This window comes from Quercus robur, chromosome 6, assembly GCF_932294415.1.
Source record: "Quercus robur chromosome 6, dhQueRobu3.1, whole genome shotgun sequence".
Taxonomy (NCBI): Eukaryota; Viridiplantae; Streptophyta; class Magnoliopsida; order Fagales; family Fagaceae; genus Quercus; species Quercus robur.
Window position 1 is genome coordinate 49,167,155 of NC_065539.1, and position 25,701 is coordinate 49,192,855.

Below are 25,701 nucleotides of genomic sequence, written 5' to 3' on the forward strand. Positions count from 1 at the left end.
AACAAACATGATAATTGTTGTTGAAGTCAAATCCAAGCTATTCATAAATAGATCGTTCATTTACAGCCTTATAAGAAGGTGGCATGTGTTGGAGAAATATATATGTGCATGGACTTGTTTGTTCGCATTCAGCCATTCTATTCCTTATCTGCTGCTGCTTATTTGAATGCTTGGGGGCTCTTTTTCTGTTTTTGTGGTACATTTCTTTTCATTCACCAAGGTTACTTCAGAAAGGACTGAGTGTAGGCAAAGATGTAACAGGAAACTAGAATCTCTGGTCAAAGGGTCTTTCAGAGAAATTTTGCCGCGAGTCTTGTGTCCGTTAAAAACTAGAATCTCTGGTAATAGTTTAGACAGAGAGTAGGAGCATAACTCCACCTGTTAACTTGCTAATAGAATTAAGGCTCAGTTGGTTTTCTAGATGCTTTCAAGGGCTGATCCTTGCTATCTGTCTCTATTTGGGAAGTGCATTTTGCACGTTTTTCAAACGTCCTGTGCACTATTGACATGACTTATTAGTACCTTTATTTAGCATTTTTTTATTCTTTAAAACTAGGTCCTACGGTATTATTTACATTTTTAAAAATTATTTTACTACAGTGTTTTTAGTTTTTAGCATTCAGCAATAAATGATATCCAAACATACTCTTTATGTAAACGTGATTGGCCAGTTGATAAAATTTATAATCCCGTGGTAGTATGCTCATAAACCCATATGGATATCCTGTAGTAGATAAATGATCCATACCAATTCCATTTACCAGAAGATTGATGAATTTCTTCTTAGTTAATTGTCTAACTAGTTTCAATAAATAATCGGACAACAAACTCATAAAAAAATAAAATAAAATAAATTGGACAACAAGCATTCTCTACTTCCCAGTTCTAAATGCTCCTTTTAAGAAGAAAAATATAAAAAAATTGGACATGCATACAAGTAAAAATGCATTTCCACAAATAAATTTCATGGTGCAGGCCTAACTGGCATTCTCTTAAAACTACCTACAAAGCCATGTAATGAGACAAACAAAGGGTTTATAAGCATGAAATCGCAATTAGTCATCGTTCCATCATTCCCTGCCCAATACATTGTTCTTTCCAGTTTGCATAAACGACATAACCCAAAGATTGTACACAATAAATTTCATGGTGCAGGCCTAACTGACCTTTTCTTAAAAACTACCAACAAAGCCATGTAAAGAGACAAACAAAGGGTTTATTAGCATGAAATTGCAATCAGTCATCGTTCCATCACTCCCTGCTCAATACATTGTTCGTTCCAGTTTGCATAAACGACATAACCCAAAGGTTGTACACAATATGCATATTCATCTCTACACCATAAAGACTTCACAAGGAAGGAGCAGAGTTTGCAGGAACAAACTTAATTGAAACACTGTTGACACAGTGGCGTTCATCAGTAGGAGTTTTGAATCCCTCCCCCTTGAAAACATGACCCAAGTGCCCACCACAAGCTGTGCATGTAATCTCAGTTCTCCTCCCATCTGGGTCCGGCTGCATAGTTGTTTTATTGTGAATTTGTGATCAGTAACAATAAAAAATGTTGCACATAACAATCACAAATATTAGCACATGAGGAATAGACTCACAGTGCGAGTTATGGCTCCAGGGTAACCCTCAAAGAAAGCAGGCCAACCACAGCCGGAGTTAAATTTGGTAGTGGACTTATAAAGTGGTGTTCCACAACCAGCACAGCTGTAAATCCCTTCTTCATAGAACTTGTCATATTCCCCAGTGCCTTTCAGCCTGTAAATTATTCACTGTTAGTATGCCGACAGTCCAAACTCGTCTAATAGAAGAATCCTTATCCCTACAAATCCTGCACCAACTGCACCTGCAGTTAGTCATACACTAAAGGGCCGCCTACTCCTTAAAATGAGAGGAGAAATATAACCAAGCTACAATGCCATTGGTATCTTAAATTATAAGACATAATTGAGTGTGTTCGTGTAGCAACATGCCAAATAGCTTATTTTTGTTGGCTTATTGGGATTAAAAGATAAGCTGGGGGAAAAAGTACAACTGTACCTAGAGAAAGTAAAGTTCTAGAAAGTTATAAGTCAAAAGAACTAAATACAAACTTAAAGAGATGAAAATAAACTGTAGCAAACAGTTGATTACTTGTGGCAATGTGAGTGTGTCTATGAGATCTTGTTGCAAGAAAACATTTTACAGGAATTACATACCTACATGATCAATTTTTTTTTTTTTTTTTCTATATATATTAAGCCAGCTTTCTCTCAAAACAATTTTTGACATGTAAACCAAGAGCCTAGGGCCCTAGTAGCCGCTGAAGCTCTCTTCTGGTATAAATAAGTAGTAACACCATGAATAGCAACACCACTGAAATTGGGGCAAAGACTAGTAACGGACGGGTTGGGTTGGGTCAATTGGATTGCGAGTCAAAACGGTTTTTATCAAAACTGGTCATTTTAAGCGGGTTAAAAATGGGTTCGGTCGGGTTAGACTACATATCAATCATCAACCAAACCCCCCAGACCCTGCAGATCTGCAGAGCCTTGTACACTGAGTAAATACCAACAATCCAAAACATAAACAATATACAGGAACAAATCATGTACCATATATTTGATCAATGAACCGTGCTCAACAAAAAGAAATCTAAGCTGTAAACATAACTAGACAAAAAGAAAAATCAAAGTCAGCTAATTCATCAGAAATTATATACTATGATATTCTAAGAAACCGATCATACAGCCCAAAATGCCAAACACCCATTAATTAAAGTCAAACCCTTCACAAAAATCATCCACTGAATTCAAGAAGATCAAACAATGACGTGGCAAAAAACGACATGACTAAGAAGACAAAGACAGGGAATTTACTCTGTCCCTTTCTCGCGAAGAATCCGAAACTGCTCAGGAGAGAGAACAGCCCTCCACTCCTCCTCAGTTTTCTGAACCGAACCTTCAGGTGCAGCCATGTCCAACAACTCTGCTACTCACAATTACCCCCTCTCTCTCTCTTTGACCCTTTTTTTTTTATAGTGAATTCAGACACAAAATCTTGATTCACAAAATGAACGTGGACTGAAAATTGGGACGTGTGAAAATACATTTTCCTCCTACATTTTGGGGCCATTTTAATACATTTAAGTTGTCAATTCGGTCCATTAACTCATAAAAGACAAATAGTCTTAACTGGTAAAAAATGTCCGATGATAAAGATACGTGGGTAAAATTATAGTATTTTTTAAGGTAAATTTTAGGGGGATAACATTCGGTATTTAGATATGTAGACTCTTTTTGGAATGACAAATTTGAATTTTAACCTAAAATCAAGTTTAGCAAATTTGAGTTTCAATTTGTCATGCAACGATGCGCAACTTTAAAAAGTACTATTCAGTAAATTTTGCCCAGAGACATGGGTTCAATCCCGCCTAAATCAAAAATTAATTTAGTGCCTTAGTTAATCTGATAATAAATAATAATTATCAGGGACAAATGTTATAAATTGAAATTATTTATAAAAATAACTCATTAACAAAAAATATAAATTTTGTGATAACAAGTTGAAAATAATATCAATTAAATTGACAACTACTAAAATTAAAGTGATCCAAAAATGCCTGGATAAAAATGCTATTTTAGCCTTTACTATAAAAAAAACAAAAAAAAAAAACATCAATTTTGGATAAAACGAGGAATATTTAAGAGAGTTGATAATGTACCTTGGAGGAAGACATTAAAATAGGGTACGTGGCATGTAAAAAGATTGCCCTTTTCTTTTCTTTAAATCACTATCCGAGGATCTGCCGTTTATCCTCAAAAAATATCACCACCCGGGGATATCCTGATTTGCTAGCTAACTAATTACGCGTATACATTTTGGAACTTAAGGCAAGAATTAAAGTGGTTTTCTTTTTAATGTATTAATTAAATTAATATTTTTATATTATAATATATTTTATTTAAAATTTATTGTTTTATTTTTTTGATAATCTCATTTTCAAATCTAGCCAAGTGTTCATGTTAGTAATATGCTCTTTAGTTGTTTCATGGTTTCTAATTTTAAAACTAATATTTTTCCAATCTCAAGTTCCTTCATTACATAGTTGGCCAGTACGTTTAAACTCAAACAACTTGCAATAAAAACAAAATACTTGGTCCATATCTTTTGAATACGCTAGCCATTTTCTATCATGCTTCTCCCCATTTGATAATATTCAAGTGTACTGAATGGTAGAAAAATGTCTAGTGTCATCACTTTAGGAAAAATTATATCATTGTCTCTAATTGGACCTCTTTCTACTAATAAATCTCTTAATTTTGTGTCAATATTTTTCAAATTACCTGGATCATAAATATTTGAAGGAATATAATTCAACATGTCATTATTATTTTCATTTTCTTCTAGTTGAACATCATTATGGTGAACTTGTTTATTTGTGACATTTTCATCATTACTTTCATTTTCTTCTAAATTCTTTTGAAGTTCATTATCAAGATTTATTGTATTGCAAAATCAAACATTATTGTTATCTTGCAATTGTATCATTTCATTATCTTCTAACTTTTTTTGGTGAATTTATTACTCATTTGTAATATTTTCATCTAAATTTTGTGTTATATTTTGTTTATTACTAATAACAAATTTATCCATTGATCCTTTTTGAGACTTAATTAATTTTTCTTTTTCTTTTTTTAAGTTTTTCATATCCAAATGCATATTTTCTAGTAGGCATTTATAATAAAACAATATATTTATAAAGACTAAAATAAAAAATAACTTTCAAGTGTAGAGTAAATAAGAAATAGAACCTGATTTATAAAAAAAAGTATTGTTGTAGTTTCATCGAATAATAAAATTTTTTTAACAATCTCAGCCTGCATAAATAAATATTTATTCATTATATTACCAATAACTAATATATATATATATATATATATATAAATAAACACAAGATTAAAATTAAAAATAAATAAAAAATTAAGCACAGCCCAGCCCAGCCAAGAAGATGCCAAGATGGCTACACAAGTCTTATTAATAAGACCCATCCACAAAAAACATAAAACAAATCCTATTACACCTCTAACAAAAAAAAAAAAAACTTGAAGGCCCAAACGTGAAATGTTAAGCCATCACTCAATATATACAGTCCAGTCTTAACAAATCTAAACTAGAGAAAGCCAAGCCTTATAAGTTATACCTCAAATGTCAAAACCCATTCTGCAAAATCAAAACGCATGCAGCAACGAAAAAATAAAAAGGCAGTCGGCTTGACAGTCCTCACTCCTTAGAGTTTTTAGATCAAATGCGATTGGATGATTTAGATCGAAGGAAGCTTGAGCCAAGCAGCTAGCAAGAGAAAGAATGAGAGAGGCGGAGAGTAAGAGTTAAGAGAAAAAAGTAGAGCAAGAATAATAAAGAGAAACGGTAAAAATTTTAGGAATTTGAGATTTTTTATTTGTTTTGATTATTGATTGATTTGTGGTCAAATTCTTAAACCGGATTTGTAGTTTATCTTGTTGAATTTTGGTTTGTCTAGAGGATAATGATGTTATTTTTGGGATAATTGATTGTATTTAGACCAAAATTTTTTTTTGTGCTACAATGTTTAACCGGGTATAACAGAAATTTTGTTTTTTTGTCAAAAGAATGTGTTTGATTTTTTAGATTCGTTTGAAACCACTTCTTTTTTTTCCCTACTATCCCTTCTTTTCCAAAATTTTTGGGCCCTCCTTCCATTTGGGGGCCTTAGGCAATTGCCTAATTGGCCTAGTGAAAGGGCCAGCCCTTACATCAACAGTTGAGATTAAAAATTGCAAAAGTCATTTTTAATTTCAACTCTTAAATAAATTTTTTTTTAACCCTCAACTTTTTATTATTTCACTTTTACACTTTGTTTTTTCACCTCTCTCTCACACATGGTTAATTGCACAGTGCAATAGTTTTTACATCGGATCCGGATGAGGTCTGATTAAGATGCTTATCCCGAAGTGTGGCCCATCCAGTCCAATGCTTTTATGGATTAGTTTAAGCCTTAATAAGGGATTAAAAGTTGAATTGGGAAAGGCCCAAAAATCAACGTGGCCCAATGATGATACCTATGTACAATATCTTAAAAGTGTAAGGTAAGTTACACCGACACTCTCCCACACAGTTTTAACTATCAATCTTGAATATCATGTTTAACTTCAACGTTATCCCTCGATAGGGTACTCAGGCAGTTGGTTTATTGGTCTAGGGCATAAACATGATGAAATTTTGAGGTTTCAAATTTAATCAATTACATTATCAGTGTCTAACGTGCTTAATGAGTAAGAAGTGAAATAGTCTGGCTCAAAGCTGAGACACCACTTTTTTATATCTACAAAAAAAAGGCATTGCTGATATTAACATCAATTCTTTTGTCGACTAACAAGCTCTTAGTTAAATGGTTATGTTACTATTTTACTCTTAGTTATGTGATAAAATGATTTATTTTATCTTTGGTTTTTTTTTTTTTTTTTTTTTTTGGTTTTTTCTTTCAACTCACCACCCAATTGCCATTTTTTTTTTAAAGCATTCCAATTCAATGTTTACTACAATTTTTTAGTCGGAATTTTTTTATTATTCACTTACCAAAATTTACCTACATCTAAAAGATCTTACTTTTATAAGTAAAAATCTGCCTACGTCCAAAGATTAATTATATACTCAATTGAAGCCCATTTTAAGCTTGATTCAAATTTATGGCACATACATTACAACAAGTACAACATAGATTTGATACTTGTCACCTAAAATTCATCTATGCTATTCACGATTCATGTTATTACAATTCTTCATGCCCTAAATAAAATTAGGTTAAAAAATATATACTTCTTTTAGAAGGATATAACAACAAATTCATACAAACTATCATTTCTTTCCTCTATTTTTTATAAACCAAACAAAAGAAAAATTGGAAGGAATTTTTGAAAACTCTTTCTCAAGAGATAGAAAGTCTCTTGACACACATTAGTACCTTTTGTGCTAATGTGTGTTGAAGTCCTCCCTGCCTCCACCGTGAACTCCACTCATGAAATAAGCTTCCGTTTAAGGGTTTTTTCTATCCCTCTCTTGGGCTATTTTGATGTCATTAGTGGTGACTCTTTTTGTCCCCTCTATGGGTCTAAAGTCAACCTTAATCGACAATGTCCCTTCCATTGGTTTACAAAAGTGAAAAAAAACCCTTAAGAGGTGTTTTTAGCGCAAATTTGACTCTATTGGTCTATATTTAAGCTCTTTTTGCACCAATTTTTTTTGGATCTCAAGCACTTAGTAGATTTCCTCCTTTAGCTACCAAGCCCCTATATCTTCATGACGGGGGTGGTATTTTGCACATGGTTTGTACCTTGTAATGTTGTTCCTTCTCAATTGTTTGGATAGATTTGACTCAAAAGACTCTTCTTTGAAAGTCCGGTCTCTTCTTATGCGTACTATTCTTGTATTTTTTTTTTTGTTTATTTACTTAAAATTATTTTAAATTTTACCAATAAAAATGGGTGTCTCTTCTTAAAATAAGAAAAAAGAAAAAAAAGAAAGCTGTATATATTTTTCATTCTCCAACTTTTCCCATGCACCAAACATTCATGATTTTTTATATTCTCAACCAAATGGAACCTTGTAGCTTAAAGAAATTATAAATTGGAACAAAAGGATTGGGCCAAATTTAAAAGGCCTGGCCGACCCTACACAAGGACTACGTCGTTTCATTGTGCTTTTGCTTTCAAAACTCATAACGTTTCTGAAAGAACATCCTCCACGGATTCAAAAAACCCTGAGACTGAGAGAGACTGAGACCAAAAGAAAGAAGCACAGTTCAGTAAATTTTGTGCACTTGGGTTGTTATTCTTAGTTTGAGTTGTGCAATAATACTAGAATGATGCAACAACTAGAAGAAGAAGAAAGAAGAAAGAGGGATTATGCTGGATTTACCAAAGCTTCTGGCCCATCAGGACCTCCACAATCACCATTACTATCACTACTTCCCAATGTTTCCACTTCTGCCCCTCTCCTCCGATCTTCAACTCCAAGACCCAGGTACTGTTTCTCTCTAAGATTTCTTTCAGCTTTGTATAAAATCTTTCACTACCAAAAGCAATGTATGTTCTTGCAATTTCATGCATAAAAAAACCATGAATTATGAATAGCTTAAAGTTAAAGATTTGATCTTTATTGTTGGGTTTTGTGTTCTATATCTGTTTTGGCTTCTGGGTATCCAAGATATTGTCTTTATTAGTTTTTTTTTTTTTATGTGTTATTGTGAACTACAAAACAAAACCCTATTGGGAAAAGGACTTGTTTCTATTCCAAAAGGGCATTATTTTTATGGTGGTGTTGTTCATCAAAAGGGGAATAGGGGCAAAATCACGTTTTGATAGATATTTCGATAATCATTCATGACCCATTACTGGTTTTGTTATGTATTTGAAGCTCCTTTCAATGTTTTTAGTGGATCACAAAAAAAAAGTTGTTGATTTTGGTTTGGATTATAGGGGACCAGGAGCTTTAATAGGAGTGCAGCGGTCACCTCCTTTGGCTTTCGAGAGGGCTGGTCCTGCAGTCCGTCCTGCTTATCAGAACTCTTCTGGAATTCGTAGGTGTGTATTTTAAACAAAATGCAAATTTACAGAGTTATATATTTCTATGCATCGATGAACAATAAATGGATAACTATGTCTTTGGCAAAATTGTAATGAATGCTTTAGTGCTTTAATAACTGAAATTTGGAGACAAGGAGACCAAAACCTTTGGGAATTGATAAGATGAATAACCTAAAATGAGATATTTAAAGGCACCACAAAAAATATAAACCAGATCCCAATTAAATGATCCAACTAGGCTTTGAAGACAAATTAGAATCTCAAGCTTGGGCCTAAACCACCTGAGTAGATTGAGATCCTCTACAATTTTTAGGATTAATTTACCAGAGTTTTTAAAATCCTAACCATCAATTAGTAAATGAGTAGTTTAGATTTTTACACATCATCAGTAATTCAGTATTTTTTAAAAATACATCAATTAGCACTACTTCGGTCGTTACCAAAGCTCCAAAACTTGTTTTCCACTCAGTTCAAATCAAGATCGTAAAAAATTTGCTGTGAAGATCATATAGTTTGTCCTAATATTTGGGAACAGTCTACTTTAAGGATTGGACACTCTCTCTCCTCTGGAAACCTGCATGCATATTAATATGACACTTTTCTGGTCATGTTCTGGGAACCCGAACTCCTCTTATTACTGTTCTATAGTTTAGAAAACTTATGGGTTTTCTTTTGACAAGGGGACCTGAAGCTGCAGAGTCACGTCCATTAGCTTTTGAAAGCACCCGTTTTGCTGCTAATCCACCTCATTCATCCGCAGGAGTCCATAGGTAATTATTTATGCAACTCATATGTTTTCTGCATCATTTGTTTCTTCTGCTAGGATCTATCCTCTCAGAATGCCTGTATTTAATGTTTATTATCTAGACTTCATTGAATGTACCCTAGAAAATTTTTGTACTATACTACAAGGATACCAAGGGTTTTGGAAGTTGATAGGTTGGGCCCCTTACGTAAGATACATTTATTATATAAACAGCTACCATATTCTTTATGTATTGCAAATGCATCCAAAGTCAACTCCATGCCCTCATGTATACTTGTTACCCCTCCCCCCCAAAAAAAAAATGTAGACTACGTGTCTGCAAAAATAAAAAGGCATGGCATTTAGTACCACCTATTGCATTACATCCATTCAAAAATCAACTATTGTTCACTGAATAGTCAGTATGTTATAATCGTTGGACCAAACTAATGTTTTTAAGGATCTGTGTAACATGTTAAAACATCAAGGTTATTGTCCAATTTCTTATTACTATTGGACTTAGCACTTGGAGGTAGCACATAGGCATTGGTTAGCTACCACCAACCTGAGGCAAGCTGTTGTTGGTCCAGAAATTCGATGCCTAGGTAAAGGCTGCTTAACAATTAAAGAAAAAAAGGCTGGTTTATATTGGTAGTTGTTTTACTTGGGCTTTTTGTTTTTTTGATGTGGTAATTCTAATTCTATGTCATGTATTTCAATACATTTAGCCTAGCCACATCTTAGAACCTTCCCTGCTTTTAAGAAAAATTATAGCTTCATTTATGAAAGTGGCACAACCTGTTGCATTGTATAATGTCATATTAATAGCTCAGATTTCTCCAGGTTGATGGAGACTCCTCCTAGCTGGGGTGACAGGCAAAGATCTCTTTCTAAAGATTATGAAGCCCAAATCCATCAAGGGTCTTCTGCTTCACTTCTTGCTTCACGTAATTCTGGAACTAACATTACAGCCAGGGTTGCCCGATCTCAAAACCCAGAAAGAACCAAATCACCTCCCTCATTGTATCCAAATAGTGATATTGCTGGTTATTCTAGTCAACCTGTCCGTGCAAGGTAAGTTCTTTGTACCTTATTCAGCAGACTTTAATTTATGCACTATCCAGACTTGCTTCAGGTTTTTTTAGTATAAAGTTTGTAGTTGTTATCCTTTTAAAATTTTGCATCATGTCACACTAGCTTCTCTTGTTTGATGGTTCCATGATTAGTCACCATATTGGCCGGATTATAATTTCCTGGACCTACTGTATTTATCAATGGTTCCATCTAAAATTTCTCAATTAAATTTTTGGAGTTCTTTTTCTCTACAAACTCCCTTTTAATTGTGATAATATGAAGTCAAACCTGTGGCTTAATTGGCCTTTAATAAATGTGGCTGAATATTTTCTGATCATATTTGCAATGATGACTGGGAAATCATAACTATAACAGAAATTTGGTCAGATGGTACAAATAAAGCATGTATTAAAGTATTAGTAATTGGTTAAACTCTATTAGAGGGAATGTGAACCTCTGTCTTGGTGGGAACCTAATGATCTTAGTGAGGTGTTGTTGGTTCAGGATTCTAAAGAGGGAACACAGGTGACAGAGTCTGGGCCACCTTCGAATTGGGTGTCCTAGTTGATGAATAATTTCTGTAAAATGGTGGGTTTCCCTATTGAGAAACATGAAGCTTAATGTTTGGCTCTGTTTCGCCTTCTGGAACAGGAATGTCTCAAGGTGAAAGATGATGGGGTGTCTAAGCACCTGCAAACTCAGGGTCACGAGGTCTTAGGGAGCTTAAGGGGCTTATTTCTTATGTTAATTATGATGGTTTCTCTTCTAGGAGTAGGAGCAAAGCTTGTTCGACTGCTGTGGGGGTTGTTGGTAGTTTTAAATGGCTCTACGACTACTTTCTTGGAATGTAAGGGGGCTTAACAATCCCCGGAAGAGAGAGGTTTGTAAGAATCTTCTAAAAGAGTACAAGTGTGATATTGTATGTTTTCAAGAAACGAAAGTATCTTTTATTGATGTTGCTTTTGTTTGGAGTGTATGGGGTAGTCCTTTCATTGATTGGGCTATTTTGGATGCTATGCAGACTTCGGGAGGGGTCATGCTGATTTGGGATAAGAGGGTCTTTGAAAAGTTGGATGTAATTGTTGGACAGTTTTCTGTCAGTGTATTATTGAGAGGAGTGGTGGATGACTTTGTTTGGGCTTGTATAGGTGTGTATGGCCCTAATGATAGTGGACAACGGTCTACTTTGTGGGAGGAGTTATCACAAGTGCGTGCTAGGTGGCCCATGGCATGGTGTCTAGTAGGTGATTTCAATATCATAAGGTACCCAAGTGAAAGGCTTGGCTGTGAGTCTTTTAGCCCTGCTATGTTCACATTCTCAGATTTTATAAAGAATGATTCTTTAGTTGATTTACCTTTAGAGGGGGCCTCCTTCACTTGGTTTAGAGATTCTGGTCTTCCCTTTATGTCAATAATTGATAGGGCTTTGGTTTCTCTTGATTGGGAGGAGTACTTTGAGAATGTATCCCAATGGGTGCTTCCTCGTGTTATTTCAAACCACTACCTGCTTTTGTTGGAAGTTGGTGTTGTTCGACGTGGTCGAAGTGCCTTTAAATTTGAAAATATGTAGTTGAAAGTTGAGGATTTTGTTGATAGAGTTAAGCAATGGTGGGATGGGTACAATTTTGCGGGCTCTCCAAGTTTCATTTTGGCACAAAAATTGAAGGCTTTGAAAGCTGATTTAAAAAAGTGGAACAGGGAAGAGTTTGGTGATTTGGCTTTTAGAAAGAAGAACTTGCTGACTGAGTTGATGGGTTTAGATGCGAGAGAGGAGTTGGTGAGTCTTTCAAATGAGGAACAGATTCGTCGCCTTCAACTCAAAGGAGACATAGAACAGTTGGTTTCTCTTGAGTAGATTTCTTAGAGGCAAAAGTCTCGGGCCTTGTATGTGAAGGAGGGCGATAATAATATTCGGTTCTTTCATAGATTAGCAAATTCACATAGAAATGCTAATCAAATTAAAAGGATTAAGGTGGATGGTGTTCTTTATGAGGCTGAATCTAATGTATGCTTTTAAATAGTTCTCTTTTATTAGGGGTTGTATAAGGAAATTGAGGTGGGGCGTCCTAATATGGATGTGTTAGATTTTGCATGTATTGAAGAGGATGAGCGGTTATCCTTAGAGAAGGAGTTCACGAAGGAGGAAGTCATCCAGGTATTAAGGGAGATGGAGGGTGATAAAGCTCCTTGGTCCTGATGGTTTCACCATGACTTTTTTTCACAAATGTTGAAGTGTTGTGGAAAAGGATGTCATGGATTTTTTTGATTACTTCCATCGGCACTCTATGTTTGAACGGTCTATGAATGCTTCGTTTCTCACCTTAATTCCTAAGAAGTGTAATGCCGTTAACATTAAGGACTTTCGCCCCATCAGTTTGGTGGGTAGTGTGTACAAGTTGTTGTCCAAGGTGTTGGCTAATAGGTTGAGGGTGGTTTTGGATAATCTGATCTTTGAGACTCAAAATTTGTTTGTTGGTGGAAGGCAAATTCTAGATTCAATGCTTATTGCAAATGAATGCCTAGATAGCAGGTTGAAGAGCAGAATACTGGGTGTGGTTTGCAAGCTTGATATTGAAAAAGCTTATGACCATGTGAATTGGGAGGCCTTGTTTTATTTGCTAGGCTAGATGAGATTTGGGTTGAAATGGAGGGGGTGGATTAAGGCTTGTGTTACTTCTGTCCGTTTTTTAGTCCTAGTAAATGGATCCCCTGAAGGATTTTTTGGAAGTTCTCATGGGTTAAGACAAGGGGATCCACTATCCCTGCTTTTGTATCTCTTGATAATGGAGGTTTTAAGTAGACTCTTGAAGAAGATAGAGGAGTGTAATCTCAATTGGGATTTTCATGTGGGAGCTGTGAACTTTGTTGGTGTGTGTATTTCCCATCTGCTATTTGTTGATGATACTATCTTAAGTGTAATCTTATTTGGGGTTTTCATGTGGGAGTTGTGAACTCTGTTGGTGTGTGTATTTCCCATCTGTTATTTGCTGATGATACTATCTTATTTTGTGATGCCTCTAGGGAACAGTTGCTGTCCATAAGGTTGGTGTTGTCTTGTTTTCAGGCTTTTACAGGTTTGAAGGTCAATGTTGGAAAAAAGTGAGATTGTCCCTATTGGGGAGGTGAATAATCTAGATGCACTGGCTAATATTCTTCAATGTAGAGTAGGTAGTTTGCCTACGAAATATTTGGGGATGCCGTTGGGAACTTCTTTTAAGACAGCTTCGATTTGGAATCCTATTTTGGAGAAAATGGAGAAGAAACTATCTGGGTGGAAGCGTCTATTTATCTAAGGGTGGTAGGCTTATGTCTCCCTACGTACTTTTTATCTCTTTTTACTATTCCTAAAGCTGTGGTTGCTAGATTGGAAAATATTCAAAGGAATTTTCTTTGGGGGTCTTATGAATGGAGTTTCAAATATCCTTTGGTGGCTTGGGAAAATGTGTGTTTACCTGTTGAAATTGGTGGTTTGGGGATAAGAAGTGTGGTGTCATTTAATCAAGCTTATTAGGGAAATGACTGTGGAGATATGGTCATGAAGTTACCCATCTTTGGTTGCGAGTTATCTTCACAAAATATGGTGAGGGTCAAGGGGGGTGGAGTACTAAAGTTTGCAGGAGGACTTATGGGTGTGGCCTATGGAGAAGCATTAATGAAGGGTGGGAGAGCTTTTCTAAGCATCTGTCTTTTGTAGTGGGCGAAGGCACTTGTATTTGCTTTTGGCATGATAGGTGGATTGGTGATAGTACTCTAAAAGATCTCTATCTTGAGCTCTATGTGTGTTCAGCGGTCAAGGATGCTTGTATCTCTGAGGTTTTATGGATTCTAGAAGGGGGTACTGTTAGAGTGTGGGATTTAAGGTTTTATAGAGCTTTTGAATATTGGGAGCTAGCTGCATCTTATTCTCTACTTCAGCTTATCTAAACTCGTATTCCTCGGGATGATAGGAGAGATACTCTTTATTGGCGGCTCAAAGATGATGGTAAGTTTGACACCCGGTCTTACTACCATGCGATTTGAGGTGCTTCAAATTCTTTGTTTCCTTGGAAGGGTGTTTGGAAACCAAAGATTCCTAAGCACGTGGCGTTCTTTTTGTGGATAGTTTGACATGGTCGGATCCTCACTTTGGATAATCGAATGCTTAAGGGTCGCCTTTTGGCTAATTGGTGTTGTATGTGTTGTTGTGATGGGGAGTTGGTAGACCGCTTTCTTCTTCATTGTCCTGTTACTCATTCCCAATGGACTTTTATGCTTCAGGCTTTTAGTATTCATTGGGTTATGCCAAGATCGGTGGCGGGTTTGTTATCTTGTTGGCATCAGTGGCTTGGGAAGCATAATTCGTACATTTGGAATTTGGTTTTAGGGTGCGCACCCTAATGTGGATTGTGTGATTGGAACGAAATCATTGTTCCTTTGAGGACAATGAGAAGACGTTGGATGAGTTAAAGGTTTTATACCAACGTAGTCTTTTGGAGTGGTCTCGTTGTTGGGGTTTTACTGATTGTTCTTCTCTCTCTGAGTTTATGTCTTCCCTTAGCTTAGTTTCCTGATTACCCTCTTTTTGTTGTGTTGTTTGTTCTATTATTTCTTGTTGTTCATCATCATGAACATCTTGTATTTTTCCTTATTTACTCATTAATTATAGTCTTCTGATTACCTGTAAAAAAAAAAAAAAAAGATTTGATATTTGAGTTTTAAGGGTTTTAAGGGTTTTTTTTTTTTTTTTAAATTAAAATTTTTTTTTCAAGTAATAAGGGAAACTGTAGCATAAGAGCTTCCTAAAAATTACAATTGAAGACTCAAATGGTCCATGATATCAACTAAAGAATTACAAGAACCCTCCCCCCCTCTCAAAATCATGGTGCATCATTCAAATAAGAACGTACAAAAATAGATTTGATTTCAATTATAGATCTCTCTACTCCATCAGATGTGCAGCTATTCTGCTCCCTCCAAATTACCTGCATGATGCAAGGAGGAATTGCTGCTCACGCAAGAGTATTTTTATGCCTTCCATCCATCCCTTTTCAATAAGAGATTTCAGATTATGTTTAACACCTTGTACATCGTCACCCGATGCATCCTGATTTCTAAACACAAAGAAAACAAGGGACCACAAATCATGAGCCATTGGGCAATGAAGCAAAAGATGACCCACAGATTCTCTACTATCCTTACACATACTACACCAGTCAACCAGTACTGGTTAATCTTGAGTTCAAAGAAATTTCCTGAAGGTCTATACTGCTTAAGGCTCTGTTCATCTTCATATGGAAATTTCCACTGATTCCTCAGAAGAAATTTTTCTACGTGTATTCCTCTTCCTTATTAGATTATTTCTAGTTGTTTATTCACTGCATTGACAAGGAGTCATGGCCCTTTGTGTCTTGCATGACTGATTTTATTTTAAGCCTTCTCCTTTCTACTTTGTGTTGCTTAATCCAGTGGCCACTCGGATCTGCTTGTTGATAATCCTGGTCAAATAATTCCTCTGAGAACACCATCACCTCCTTTGGCTTTTGAAAACAATCACTCTTTTGGGGATTTTCATCCTTCTTTTGGTGAATCTCAATGGTAAGTTTTAGATTTAATTCTACTTAGGAAAAAGAGAGTAAGTTTTAGGTTTAATTCTGCATGTTGCTTTCTGAAAAGAATCTCTCTTGAGGTTTTTCATCCTCCTTTTGGTAAAGCTCAATGGTAAGTTTTAGGTTCAATTCTCTATGTATGCGTGTGCATGCACCATTCATGTGTGTTTGAAAAAATTCATAAAACTCAAAAAAGTATCAGCAATTGGTGATTTTTGGAATTGCTAATTTGCCATGTGAGAACATTCTGCCACTGGTTTTGTAATTTTAAGCTGGAATTTTTGACCATGTGTCCACTTATGGTGCATGAGAACCCATGCTTTAGGTTTCAGGCTTTGGTCCAAGTCCACAACACTTGGGCATTCCAGTTCTTCCAAACAATGGTTCTTTTATCTTCCTTTATGGTTACTCTTTGCTGTGGAATCTTTGGAAAAAAGATAATCGATCTGTATGCATGAAATAATCATTTAAGGGCGACATGCGTGGTTGTAGATTTTTGTTGGTGGTTTACTTACATTGCTTAATTTGTTCAATTTCCTACCTCCTCTTCCCCCTCCTTGCTTGGTGATCTCCATTTGATCAATTTACATTTCATAATACAGGCCTGCTTCATTTTCCACTCCATTGGATAATCGGCCTAGGTCACCAGTCAATTATGCTGATTTGCTGGATCATCAAGATCAACCATCAGTTTCACCCTATTTAGGTTCTGATGCTTCTGCAAGAAGTTTTTCAACTGATACTGGTGGTGTTCAAGTCCTGAAAAGAACCAGGTCCCCACCTTTACAATCTGGGAGCGAAGTTCTACAGGATAATTTGCATTTTGCTCAAAGTGGCTCTAAAAGGTAAACTACATAAATATTATTAGATATGTTCGATTTGTTGTTTGTTGTAATTCTTCCTTGGGGCAATAGTCTAACATTGATGTCAGTTAACATTATTTGCATACAAGTATACATATTTATTTTCTTCAAAAAAAATTATACATATATTTTTGTATTTTTTACAAAAAAAATCTGTGAATGCACACAACACAACAACAATAAAGCCTTAAGTAACACCAAAACAAAATAAGGAAAGGAGTTTTCTTGAACATTTAGTTGCAACCTAAAAGAATAGTATTAAACTTTGCACCCAGATGATGTGGCCGCAATACCTTTTAGAGGGAAAAAGAAGAGAGGAAAAAACTCATTTTGGAAAATGAGAAGTTACATCTTCTGATTAAAAAAAATGGATTTTAATATTAACCCCTATAAAGTGCTAAAGAGAGCATTATTAGTTAGAGAGGGAGAGCTCTATTATACCAGCAGGATTTTGAGGTGAAGTTTTAAGTAAGAGAGTAGTGGGATGGTCATGGGACAGAAATGGTAGAAAGCCTAACAGAGGTCTGTTAGCATTTTCGTATGAAAGGGACAATTTCTTGGTATAACATTAGAAAATTGACCAAGTAGTTGATTCTTGTAAAGTGGTGTTTATTTATAATTTTTGTTCAGAATATGAGGAGATGAGACTAGTGGTGGAGCCAGGAATTTAGGTCGGGGGGGCAAGATAAAAAGACAAGATTGAAAGTCAAAAACTAATCTAAAAAAATTTAAACGTGAATATTAAGAGTATGCAATATACCTGTGACTATATAAACGTGACTCAATGACTTGAATTCTTTAAAAAACTCAACTTGAATGCTTTTAAAAACTCAACAGAAACTCTAATAGCTTGTTTGAATAGAGGGGAGTAGAGTAAAGCGAGGGAGAGTAAGATAAATTACCTTATTTGGATTTTTTTAAGGGAGGAGGGGGAGAGATTTGGAGGGGTTCTAATTACTTCTAATCCCTCATTTTTAATTCCCCTAAATTAGAGAGATATGGAGGAAGAGTAGAGCATAGAAATATTTGACCAAATGAATTATCAAATTTAAAACTTCTTTTTTTTAAAAGCTAATTATTTTCCTCCCTTTACTTAATTTTAAAAACATTCAATTTTTTTTTTTTTAAATAAATATGGGAGGCATGCTTTATACTGTACTATATATACACTTTTTTTTTCAGAGTTCTATTAGTATTAGGCTGCTGTGATTCCTATTCCGTATAGGCATATATCATTAGCAGTAGGTTTTTTTTTTTTTTTTTAATGATTACTAGGTGGGACCCATAGTTCTATATTAGAGTTATAGTAGTCTCAGAGTTCTAGTTAAGGCTGCTGAATTCTGAACCATGTAGCAGTAGGTTGTTCCCAATAAATAGAAAAGTTTTTTGGCTTTTTTGTAGAGGGGCAAATAATACATTTCAATGCAATATACTGCCATTATTAGTAAAAATTTTGGAAGTTCAGGGGGGGCAGGTGCCCCCCCCCCCCCCCCAATCCCTCCGCCCTTGGATGAGACACATGAGAGTGCAAACAAACACATAGATGCTTAAACAAAACACATAGATCTTCTCCTCCTTTACCCAAGCCACCCATTAAAGAAAAAAGAAAGAACTTTACGTCTAAGTGGTTTGTTGCATGATTTCCTTGCCAGGCCTTCAATATCTCCTCCTATGTTGGGCACTAGGTCGAATTTCGTTTCTACTTCAGATTCTCAAATTCATCAGAGGTTTTCACCATCTGCAATCAATCCTGTCACCGAAGTTGCAGCAACGAAGCTCACCAGCTCCCCAGCTCCCAAAAGAACGAGGTCACCGCCTTTGCTTTCTAGTGATCGAGTCTTTCCTGATTATTCTGATTCCACCCAAGATGATACTGAACGGTAAAGGTGCACTGATTCCATTAATTGCTTATATTAGTCATGCTTTATATATAATAATATTGTGTTTTCTAATATTTCCATGTAATTTACAGAGAAATGCAGGCCAAGGCAAAGCGATTAGCTCGTTTCAAAGTTGAATTAAATGCAAATGTGCAAGATGGTCCTGATTTTGCTGACCAAAAAGCAAATAAACATGAGCAGTCTATGGTGGAGAGGCAAAAATATGTTGGGAACCACCCTCCAGAATTGGCAGGAGATTTCACCAATGGCCACGTTTCATCTGATTATGATGCCTCAGAATCATCTACCATCATAACAGGGTCATGTCCAGATATGTGTCCCGGTGTGTCTCTTAACTTACTGATCTAGGATTGCAGTCTTTTTGTTGAGTTTAGATTTCTTTTTTAATTGTTTGGCGAAGAAGAAATACAGATTTTGGAAAAATCCCATATATTTTACTTTTTAATCTTAGTTATATCAGGTTTTCTAGTAACTCAAAGCAAATATCTGTCCTGTATTTATGCAGAAGTTGTAAGTGTATGAAATTTTAATTATGAGTTAGGAATTTGCTTTCTTTTCCAGAGTCAGAGAGGGCAGAACGTGAAAGAAAAGGGGATCTAGATCAATTTGAACGCTTGGATGGTGATAGAAATCAAACCAGTAAATCCCTTGCTGTTAAGAAGGTAGTCCCCTTGTATCACCTTGGACTTTTTGTATAAAGCAAATTGTTATCTGTTCTTGGATTACTTTGGGCCATACATCATTCATATGAGGTTCTTGTACTATTCTTACACAGTATACTAGGACAGCTGAGAGGGAAGCAGGTTTGATACGTCCCATGCCAATCCTGCAGAAGACGATTGATTATCTGCTCAATTTGCTAGATCAGCCTTATGATGACAAGTTTCTTGGCGTATATAACTTCTTGTGGGATAGGATGAGGGCAATCCGAATGGACCTGAGGATGCAGCACATTTTCAATCAAGGGGCTATTGTTATGCTGGAGCAGATGGTATATCCTCAATATGATATCTTTAATTTCTGGTTAATTTTATAGTCTGCAAAGGCTTTTGCATTATATTTATTTTTTGGCATATGCTTTCTGCATCACCTTTAAAATACTGTACTTCTGTCAGGGTGGAGGTCCAAAAAGGAATACTTCTTGGTTGTAGAGTGCATGTTTAGATGCAAGCATGTGTAACTGACCTCTTTAGTTGAGTTATATGGCAACAAGCATCTACTGGATTGATAACTAAGTGACTTTTTAGCGATTCTTGTAGTGGTGGTACATTTATTATGCATTTTGAATATATAAAGTTGTTGATTATGTATGTATGAAAGAAATCGGGAGCACCCACTATCCTCATGTTATATATGATTTTTGATGCTGTAGTTGGAGTCATGTTTGGAGAATGAAAGGCAAATTAATTTATTGTGCATTGTTTTATTGGTGGATATGCATGTGTTTGTTAATGTGCAAAGCTTCATTGGATCATTTTCAAAACTAATCTGTTTGCCCATTGTTGTGGGTTTCAGATAAGACTTCACATAATTGCAATGCATGAATTATGTGAACACACCAAAGGAGAGGGCTTTTCTGAAGGATTCGATGCACACCTTAATATTGAACAGATGAATAAAACATCAGTTGAATTATTCCAGTTGTATGATGATCACAGAAAGAGAGGAATAAATGTACCAACAGAAAAAGAGTTCCGGGGCTATTATGCACTTCTCAAACTGGACAAGCATCCTGGCTATAAAGTAAGTCATCTGCAAATTCAGATTGATTGTACTGGTTTCATTATATTGTCGTCTGTCAAAATAAGCTGTTCTTGCTAGGTTGAACCTGCAGAGCTCTCGCTTGATCTTGCAAAGATGACTCCAGAGATAAGACAGACTCCAGAAGTACTATTTGCCCGTGATGTTGCAAGGTTGTCACTTCACATTTGATTTGTTTTCACGTTACTGTTTTAATCACCAATCTAATAGTTGAATTGATTGGCTCTTACAGAGCTTGCAGAACAGGTAACTTTATTGCCTTCTTTCGGCTTGCGAGGAGAGCAAGTTACCTTCAAGCATGCCTAATTCATGCTCACTTTGCAAAGGTCTGAGTAACTGTTGCTTCTGGTTTAGTGCTTACAGTAGTGAATTGCAGAGTGTTTAACCTATGAAGCATGTGTGATGATATGTTTAGTTAGTGAAGAAACTAGTGAATTGTGTGACACATGCATGTGCTTCTGGCATATTGTTTTGGATGGAAGACACTGTATTCAAAGTAGAGTTCCTTTATTAACCACCTAAGCTGTATTATATGTGATAATTAATTACGTATTTATTTTAATATCATCATTGTTTTTGTGCTTATATATGTGATGCTGTTTTCCAGATCAGTGTACATTTGAATATAGCTCATTTGGATATGCATATATTAATGGAAAGTAAGAGAAGTCGTGAAGCACACACTATTAAGGACCACACCTCATGAATTAGAAATCTCTACTTTGTGTTGATTATATTGTTCCATGGTCTATATAATTATGCTTATGGAGGATATTAAAAAAAAAAAAAAGTTCTTTCATTTGATTAATGGGGTATTGCACTTATCAAAAAAAAAAAGGGTATTGCAATAGAACATTCTTGGACTTCATTGCTGGAAAAGCTGGCCACAGTTCTGAAACAATGCATTGTCTGCAATTCTGCAATGGCTTGCAAAAAAATATTCATAATGGCTTAGCAATAGATTAAACATATATATTCTTCTGGCTGTTAATCACAACTCATCTTTTATTTTTTAATTGTTAAGTACATGCACCTAGTAGGTTTTGAACCCTAGACCTTGCACACACATAAGACAAATATTGGTAATGCTGTCTCACGTGTTATGTTGTTTTGACCAGTTACGTACCCAGGCACTTGCTTCTCTACATTCAGGTTTACAGAATAATCAAGGTCTCCCTGTTACGCACGTTGCAAAGTGGCTTGCAATGGAGGTACTTTCTTGGCTTGATGAATTTACATTCTATCGATTTTGCACTTTTTTTTGGGGAGGGGGTGCCGTTTCAACTTGTCTTACATTTATGCTTTGGTGATGAAATTAGGATGAGGACATAGAAAGTCTCTTACTGTATCATGGGTTCTCTATAAAAGTATTTGAAGAGCCATATATGATGAAGGAAGGCCCATTTCTCAATCTTGATAAGGACTATCCCACTAAGTGTTCTGAACTTGTTCATATAAAAAGGTCAAAAATGGTAGTTGAGGATGTTTCACCTTCAACTCAAGTTGTATCCTCGCCTGCTAAAGCTACGGAAGAGATTAAGTTTAGTAAGATACATAAGCATGACATGATCTCCACCCCATATGTTGAAAAGGAAAGTTATACCCATAGAATTGATGAAGAAATGTCTGATCTTGACGCTATTTTATCCCCAAAAGACAGCCGACAACCTCAGCCAATAGTCATTACACCAACAGTCAGTAAACAAGTTGAAAATGACCATCAGGCAGCTGATGCCTCTATTTCACCTTGGGGTTTCTTATTATCCCACAGTTCCCCCAGACCCGAGCTCACTAAAGTTGGGATTGTGGGGAAACCAAATTCTGATGCCCTTTTCAGAAGCTCTACTGAGAGAAACATGCATTGTGACATTGGGGGAATGCCACTACAAATGGTGTCAACAACAGTTCTGCAAGAGAGAGCTTCAGGTGGTAAATATGATTATGCAGTGGAAAATTCTGGGTCTCCAAGTGTGGTTTTTAATAACTTAGAAGATGCAGAAGCAACAGATATTCATGAAGAAAATGAAATTTGCAAAGTTGTGACCAATGATTATGATGAAGAAACTGCTGAGGCGAAACTCAAATTGATCTTAAGGTTTTCTTTCTACTTCTACTGCTCTGATTGTATGTTGAGGTTATTTTCCTACCATATGCCTTAGTCTTGCATTACTGTTGTCAGGTTATGGAAACGGCGTTCTATTAAGCGAAGGGAGGTTCGTGAACAAAGGCAGTTAGCAGCAAATGCTGCATTAGATTTGTTATCATTGGGGCCACCTATTCGACAAAACAAAGATGTAAGTTTTGGAATTTTTAAAAAATTTAGTTCATTCTTCTTCATGATTTATTTCAAGAAAATAGTTAAAGAAGAATATTCCATTGAAAGTTTATTTAGCACTCACCTTTTGGTTTCCATTTCCTTCCTCCTGTCTTGTTGAATAGAGTGGAGAAAATGATGCATGTACCGTCCATATTTTCTCATATTCCTAATTCACAAATACGTACTTTGCTGATGGTTAAAAATGAAAAAATAATAATAAAATCCTAGCACCCTGTTTCTTCTCTCCACTCCCTGTTATATGCTACTCAATTAGTTATGATCTCCTGTTATCAAAATTAAGTGCAGTTTGTATTTTTACTTGATGCACCTAACAATGAAATGTGCACCTTACATCAATTACATGAGTAAGTATAATATTGTTACCTATAGCAAGAATTTCTCAAATATATTATTGTTAAAATAAGAGTTCATTTACTAGGCAAGTAAACGTTTTTCAATGATTCTCTCTACCTAGGTATATTTTGTTTAAGCTTTTCATTCTTCTATGTAGCAACCGAGCAATATTGGAGAGTTTGACATTGATCATGTTATGTGGGAAAGATATAAAAGGCATGTAGAATCATGGTCAAGACTTAATGTTTCAGATGTTATAGCTGGTATACTTAGCAGAAGAAATCCAGACGCCAAATGCCTGTGCTGGAAAGTTATTGTATGTTCTCTTAAATTGGAGCAGAGGAACCAAGTTGCTTGTTTGCCAGCAGGCTCATGGTTGCTTTCAAAGCTCATGCCTTTCAGCAAAGGTGATGATGATGATCTAGTAATTTCATCTCCTGGCCTGTCAATATGGAGAAAATGGGCTAGCCAGTATGATGCTGATCCGACCTGCTGTTTGTCTATTGTTAAGGATACAGATTTTGATAATCTAGATGAGACGGTGGCTGGTGCAAGTGCAGTTTTGTTCCTTGTATCAGATAACATCCCATGGAATCATCAAAAAGTCCAGCTCCAGAAACTTCTAATGTCAATACCTTCTGGTTCTTGCTTGCCCCTTCTGATCTTAAGTGGCTCATGCAAGGAAGAGACTCCAGATTCATTCTCTATTATGGTCAATGAATTGGGCCTTCATGAGATTGACAAGTCACAGATTAGTAGCTTTCAGGTCTTTCCCCTTGTTTTAAACCATGAGATGGAACAATCAGACGGGTTTTTTAGTGATGAGCAATTAAGGGAGGGACTAAAGTGGCTGGCAAGCGAATCACCCCTGCAACCTGTCCTTCATAACATGAAAACACGTGAATTGGTTCTTCCTCACTTGAATTCTTCATTAGAGGTGCTTGAGAGGATTAATGATTTTGAAGTAAGTCCGAATAACTGTATCTCTGCTTTCAATAAAGCCTTGGATTGGTCTTTGGAAGAAATTGCTTCTGCTGCCAAAGCAAATCCTGCCAACTGGCCTTGTCCTGAGATTGCTTTGCTGGAGGAGTCTAGTGATGAGCATAGAGTGGTGAAGTGGTACTTGCCAACTATAGGATGGAATTCACTGAAAAAAATTGAACCGCTCATGTGTGCACTAAGGGACTGTAAACTTCCAGCTTTTACTGATGATATATCCTGGTTGGCCAGAGGTTCCCATATGGGCAAAGAGATTAAGAACCAGAGACTACAACTCGAAAATTGCTTGGTCACGTACCTGACGTCAAGTAAGATGATGCGATATACTGAGGCAATGAAAGAGGCATCCCTAATGCTACAAAAAAGTGCTCACCTTGAGCTCCATAACTCGTGTTACTGTATTGTTCCAAAGTGGGTTATGATTTTCCGCCGAATTTTTAATTGGCGGTTAATGAATTTATCCAGTGGGTCCTTCTCTGTGGCATATGTTCTGGAGTGTCATCAAGTAGCTCCTCCAATTACAGGAGATGTTGATATGTTAGGGCTTGAAGACAGTGTACCTTCTCATTATTTAAATCATCCATCTCTAGATGAAATTATTGAAGGTTGTTGTAGCCTCCCTCCTTTATTGGGTGGGGATGAGTCACAGCCAGAAGCTTTTCAGCCTCTTTCAAGGATGGCCCCAAATGGTGAAGTTCATGAGGCTACTACTAACACAAATGACTTAGTGGAGGATGAAAGAGATGTTGTACAGGATGGTAATTTGGACATCACGTACGAGATGTCTTACACGAATGTATTCGACACTACTCGTACTGAAATAGTGGTGGCTGGCAAAGCCACCCAGGAAGCTGAAAACTTAAGCAAGTTATTGGAGCAGTGTAATATAAAGCAGAACGAGCTAGATGAGACGCTGTCTATCTATTTTTGATCTGCTAACTGTTGTGTTTTACTAGTTTTCTTATTACAAGAAGAGGGAGAGAATTTTCTATACCTGTAAAGTTATTTGTACAAGTGAGGTAGTAACGATAGCCTTGCAATTTTGTAATTTATTCTCAAGGCTCCTGTATGTGTTCTAGACTGTCTGGCCTAACAATTTCATGGAGGAAAAGAGAGACTTTGAAATTGAAAAAAAAAAAAAAAATCATAACTCATGGGGTGCTTTTTTGAAATTGGCCCCATAGGACAGTTTACCTCCAAAAATCATATGACCTGCTAGGTGGCAATTGAAGGGACCACCCATATATATTTTTAGTCACGTGACTTTTTTAATGGGTTATGTGATTTGATTAAAGGGTCCGGTTAATGTGTGCCCTAAGGGTACACATTAAGCTTTCTGTTTTTGGAAACATTTTCTTGAAAATTGAAAAAGCTGTCGTTACTTTTTCAATTCTCGAGAAATTTTTTTTCAAAAAATAGAAATTAATGTGTGCCCTAAGGGCACACATTAGTAAAATCCTTGATTAAATAAATACAGTTTTTAATAAATT

At 36.0% G+C, this 25,701-nt stretch overlaps 2 protein-coding genes across 3 annotated transcripts; one reads left to right on the plus strand and one right to left on the minus strand.

Moving 5' to 3' along the window:
• Positions 1 to 1,018: 1,018 nt before the first annotated feature.
• On the minus strand, positions 1,019 to 3,059 carry LOC126689235 (peptide methionine sulfoxide reductase B5-like). The gene is made up of 3 exons (XM_050384352.1): positions 2,868 to 3,059; positions 1,611 to 1,767; positions 1,019 to 1,515 (listed from the first exon to the last, which is right to left on the minus strand). The coding sequence occupies exons 1-3, from the start codon at positions 2,963 to 2,965 to the stop codon at positions 1,351 to 1,353; spliced, it is 420 nt and encodes a 139-aa protein (XP_050240309.1). The 5' UTR covers positions 2,966 to 3,059; the 3' UTR covers positions 1,019 to 1,350.
• A 4,671-nt stretch (positions 3,060 to 7,730) lies between these two features.
• Positions 7,731 to 25,292, plus strand: LOC126689236 (SAC3 family protein B). 2 transcript variants are annotated; one of them, XM_050384354.1, is made up of 16 exons: positions 7,731 to 8,049; positions 8,505 to 8,609; positions 9,293 to 9,382; positions 10,201 to 10,431; positions 16,619 to 16,861; positions 18,532 to 18,759; positions 18,852 to 19,102; positions 19,342 to 19,442; positions 19,556 to 19,771; positions 20,296 to 20,523; positions 20,602 to 20,693; positions 20,774 to 20,867; positions 21,660 to 21,752; positions 21,861 to 22,636; positions 22,721 to 22,835; positions 23,370 to 25,292. In XM_050384354.1, exons 1-16 carry the CDS (start codon positions 7,889 to 7,891, stop codon positions 25,140 to 25,142), a joined length of 4,797 nt encoding a protein of 1,598 aa, XP_050240311.1. In that variant the 5' UTR covers positions 7,731 to 7,888; the 3' UTR covers positions 25,143 to 25,292. The 2 variants fall into 2 exon arrangements, with proteins under 2 accessions (XP_050240311.1, XP_050240312.1); XM_050384355.1 differs by lacking the exon at positions 7,731 to 8,049 and having other exon boundaries at positions 9,304 to 9,382.
• Positions 25,293 to 25,701: the final 409 nt, after the last annotated feature.

What these genes read in the sequence shown, in the direction of transcription:
- LOC126689235 (XM_050384352.1), bottom strand. Translation starts at nt 2,965, where the DNA reads ATGGCTGCACCTGAAGGTTCGGTTCAGAAAACTGAGGAGGAGTGGAGG. An exon ending in CTTCGCGAGAAAGGGACAGA is followed by an intron (nt 1,768 to 2,867) that starts GTAAATTCCCTG and finishes AATAATTTACAG; the next exon opens with GCTGAAAGGCACTGGGGAAT. An exon ending in CTGGAGCCATAACTCGCACT is followed by an intron (nt 1,516 to 1,610) that starts GTGAGTCTATTC and finishes ACAACTATGCAG; the next exon opens with CCGGACCCAGATGGGAGGAG.
- LOC126689236 (XM_050384354.1), top strand. Translation starts at nt 7,889, where the DNA reads ATGATGCAACAACTAGAAGAAGAAGAAAGAAGAAAGAGGGATTATGCT. An exon ending in ACCCAAGATGATACTGAACG is followed by an intron (nt 18,760 to 18,851) that starts GTAAAGGTGCAC and finishes TGTAATTTACAG; the next exon opens with AGAAATGCAGGCCAAGGCAA. An exon ending in TTGTTATGCTGGAGCAGATG is followed by an intron (nt 19,772 to 20,295) that starts GTATATCCTCAA and finishes TGTGGGTTTCAG; the next exon opens with ATAAGACTTCACATAATTGC.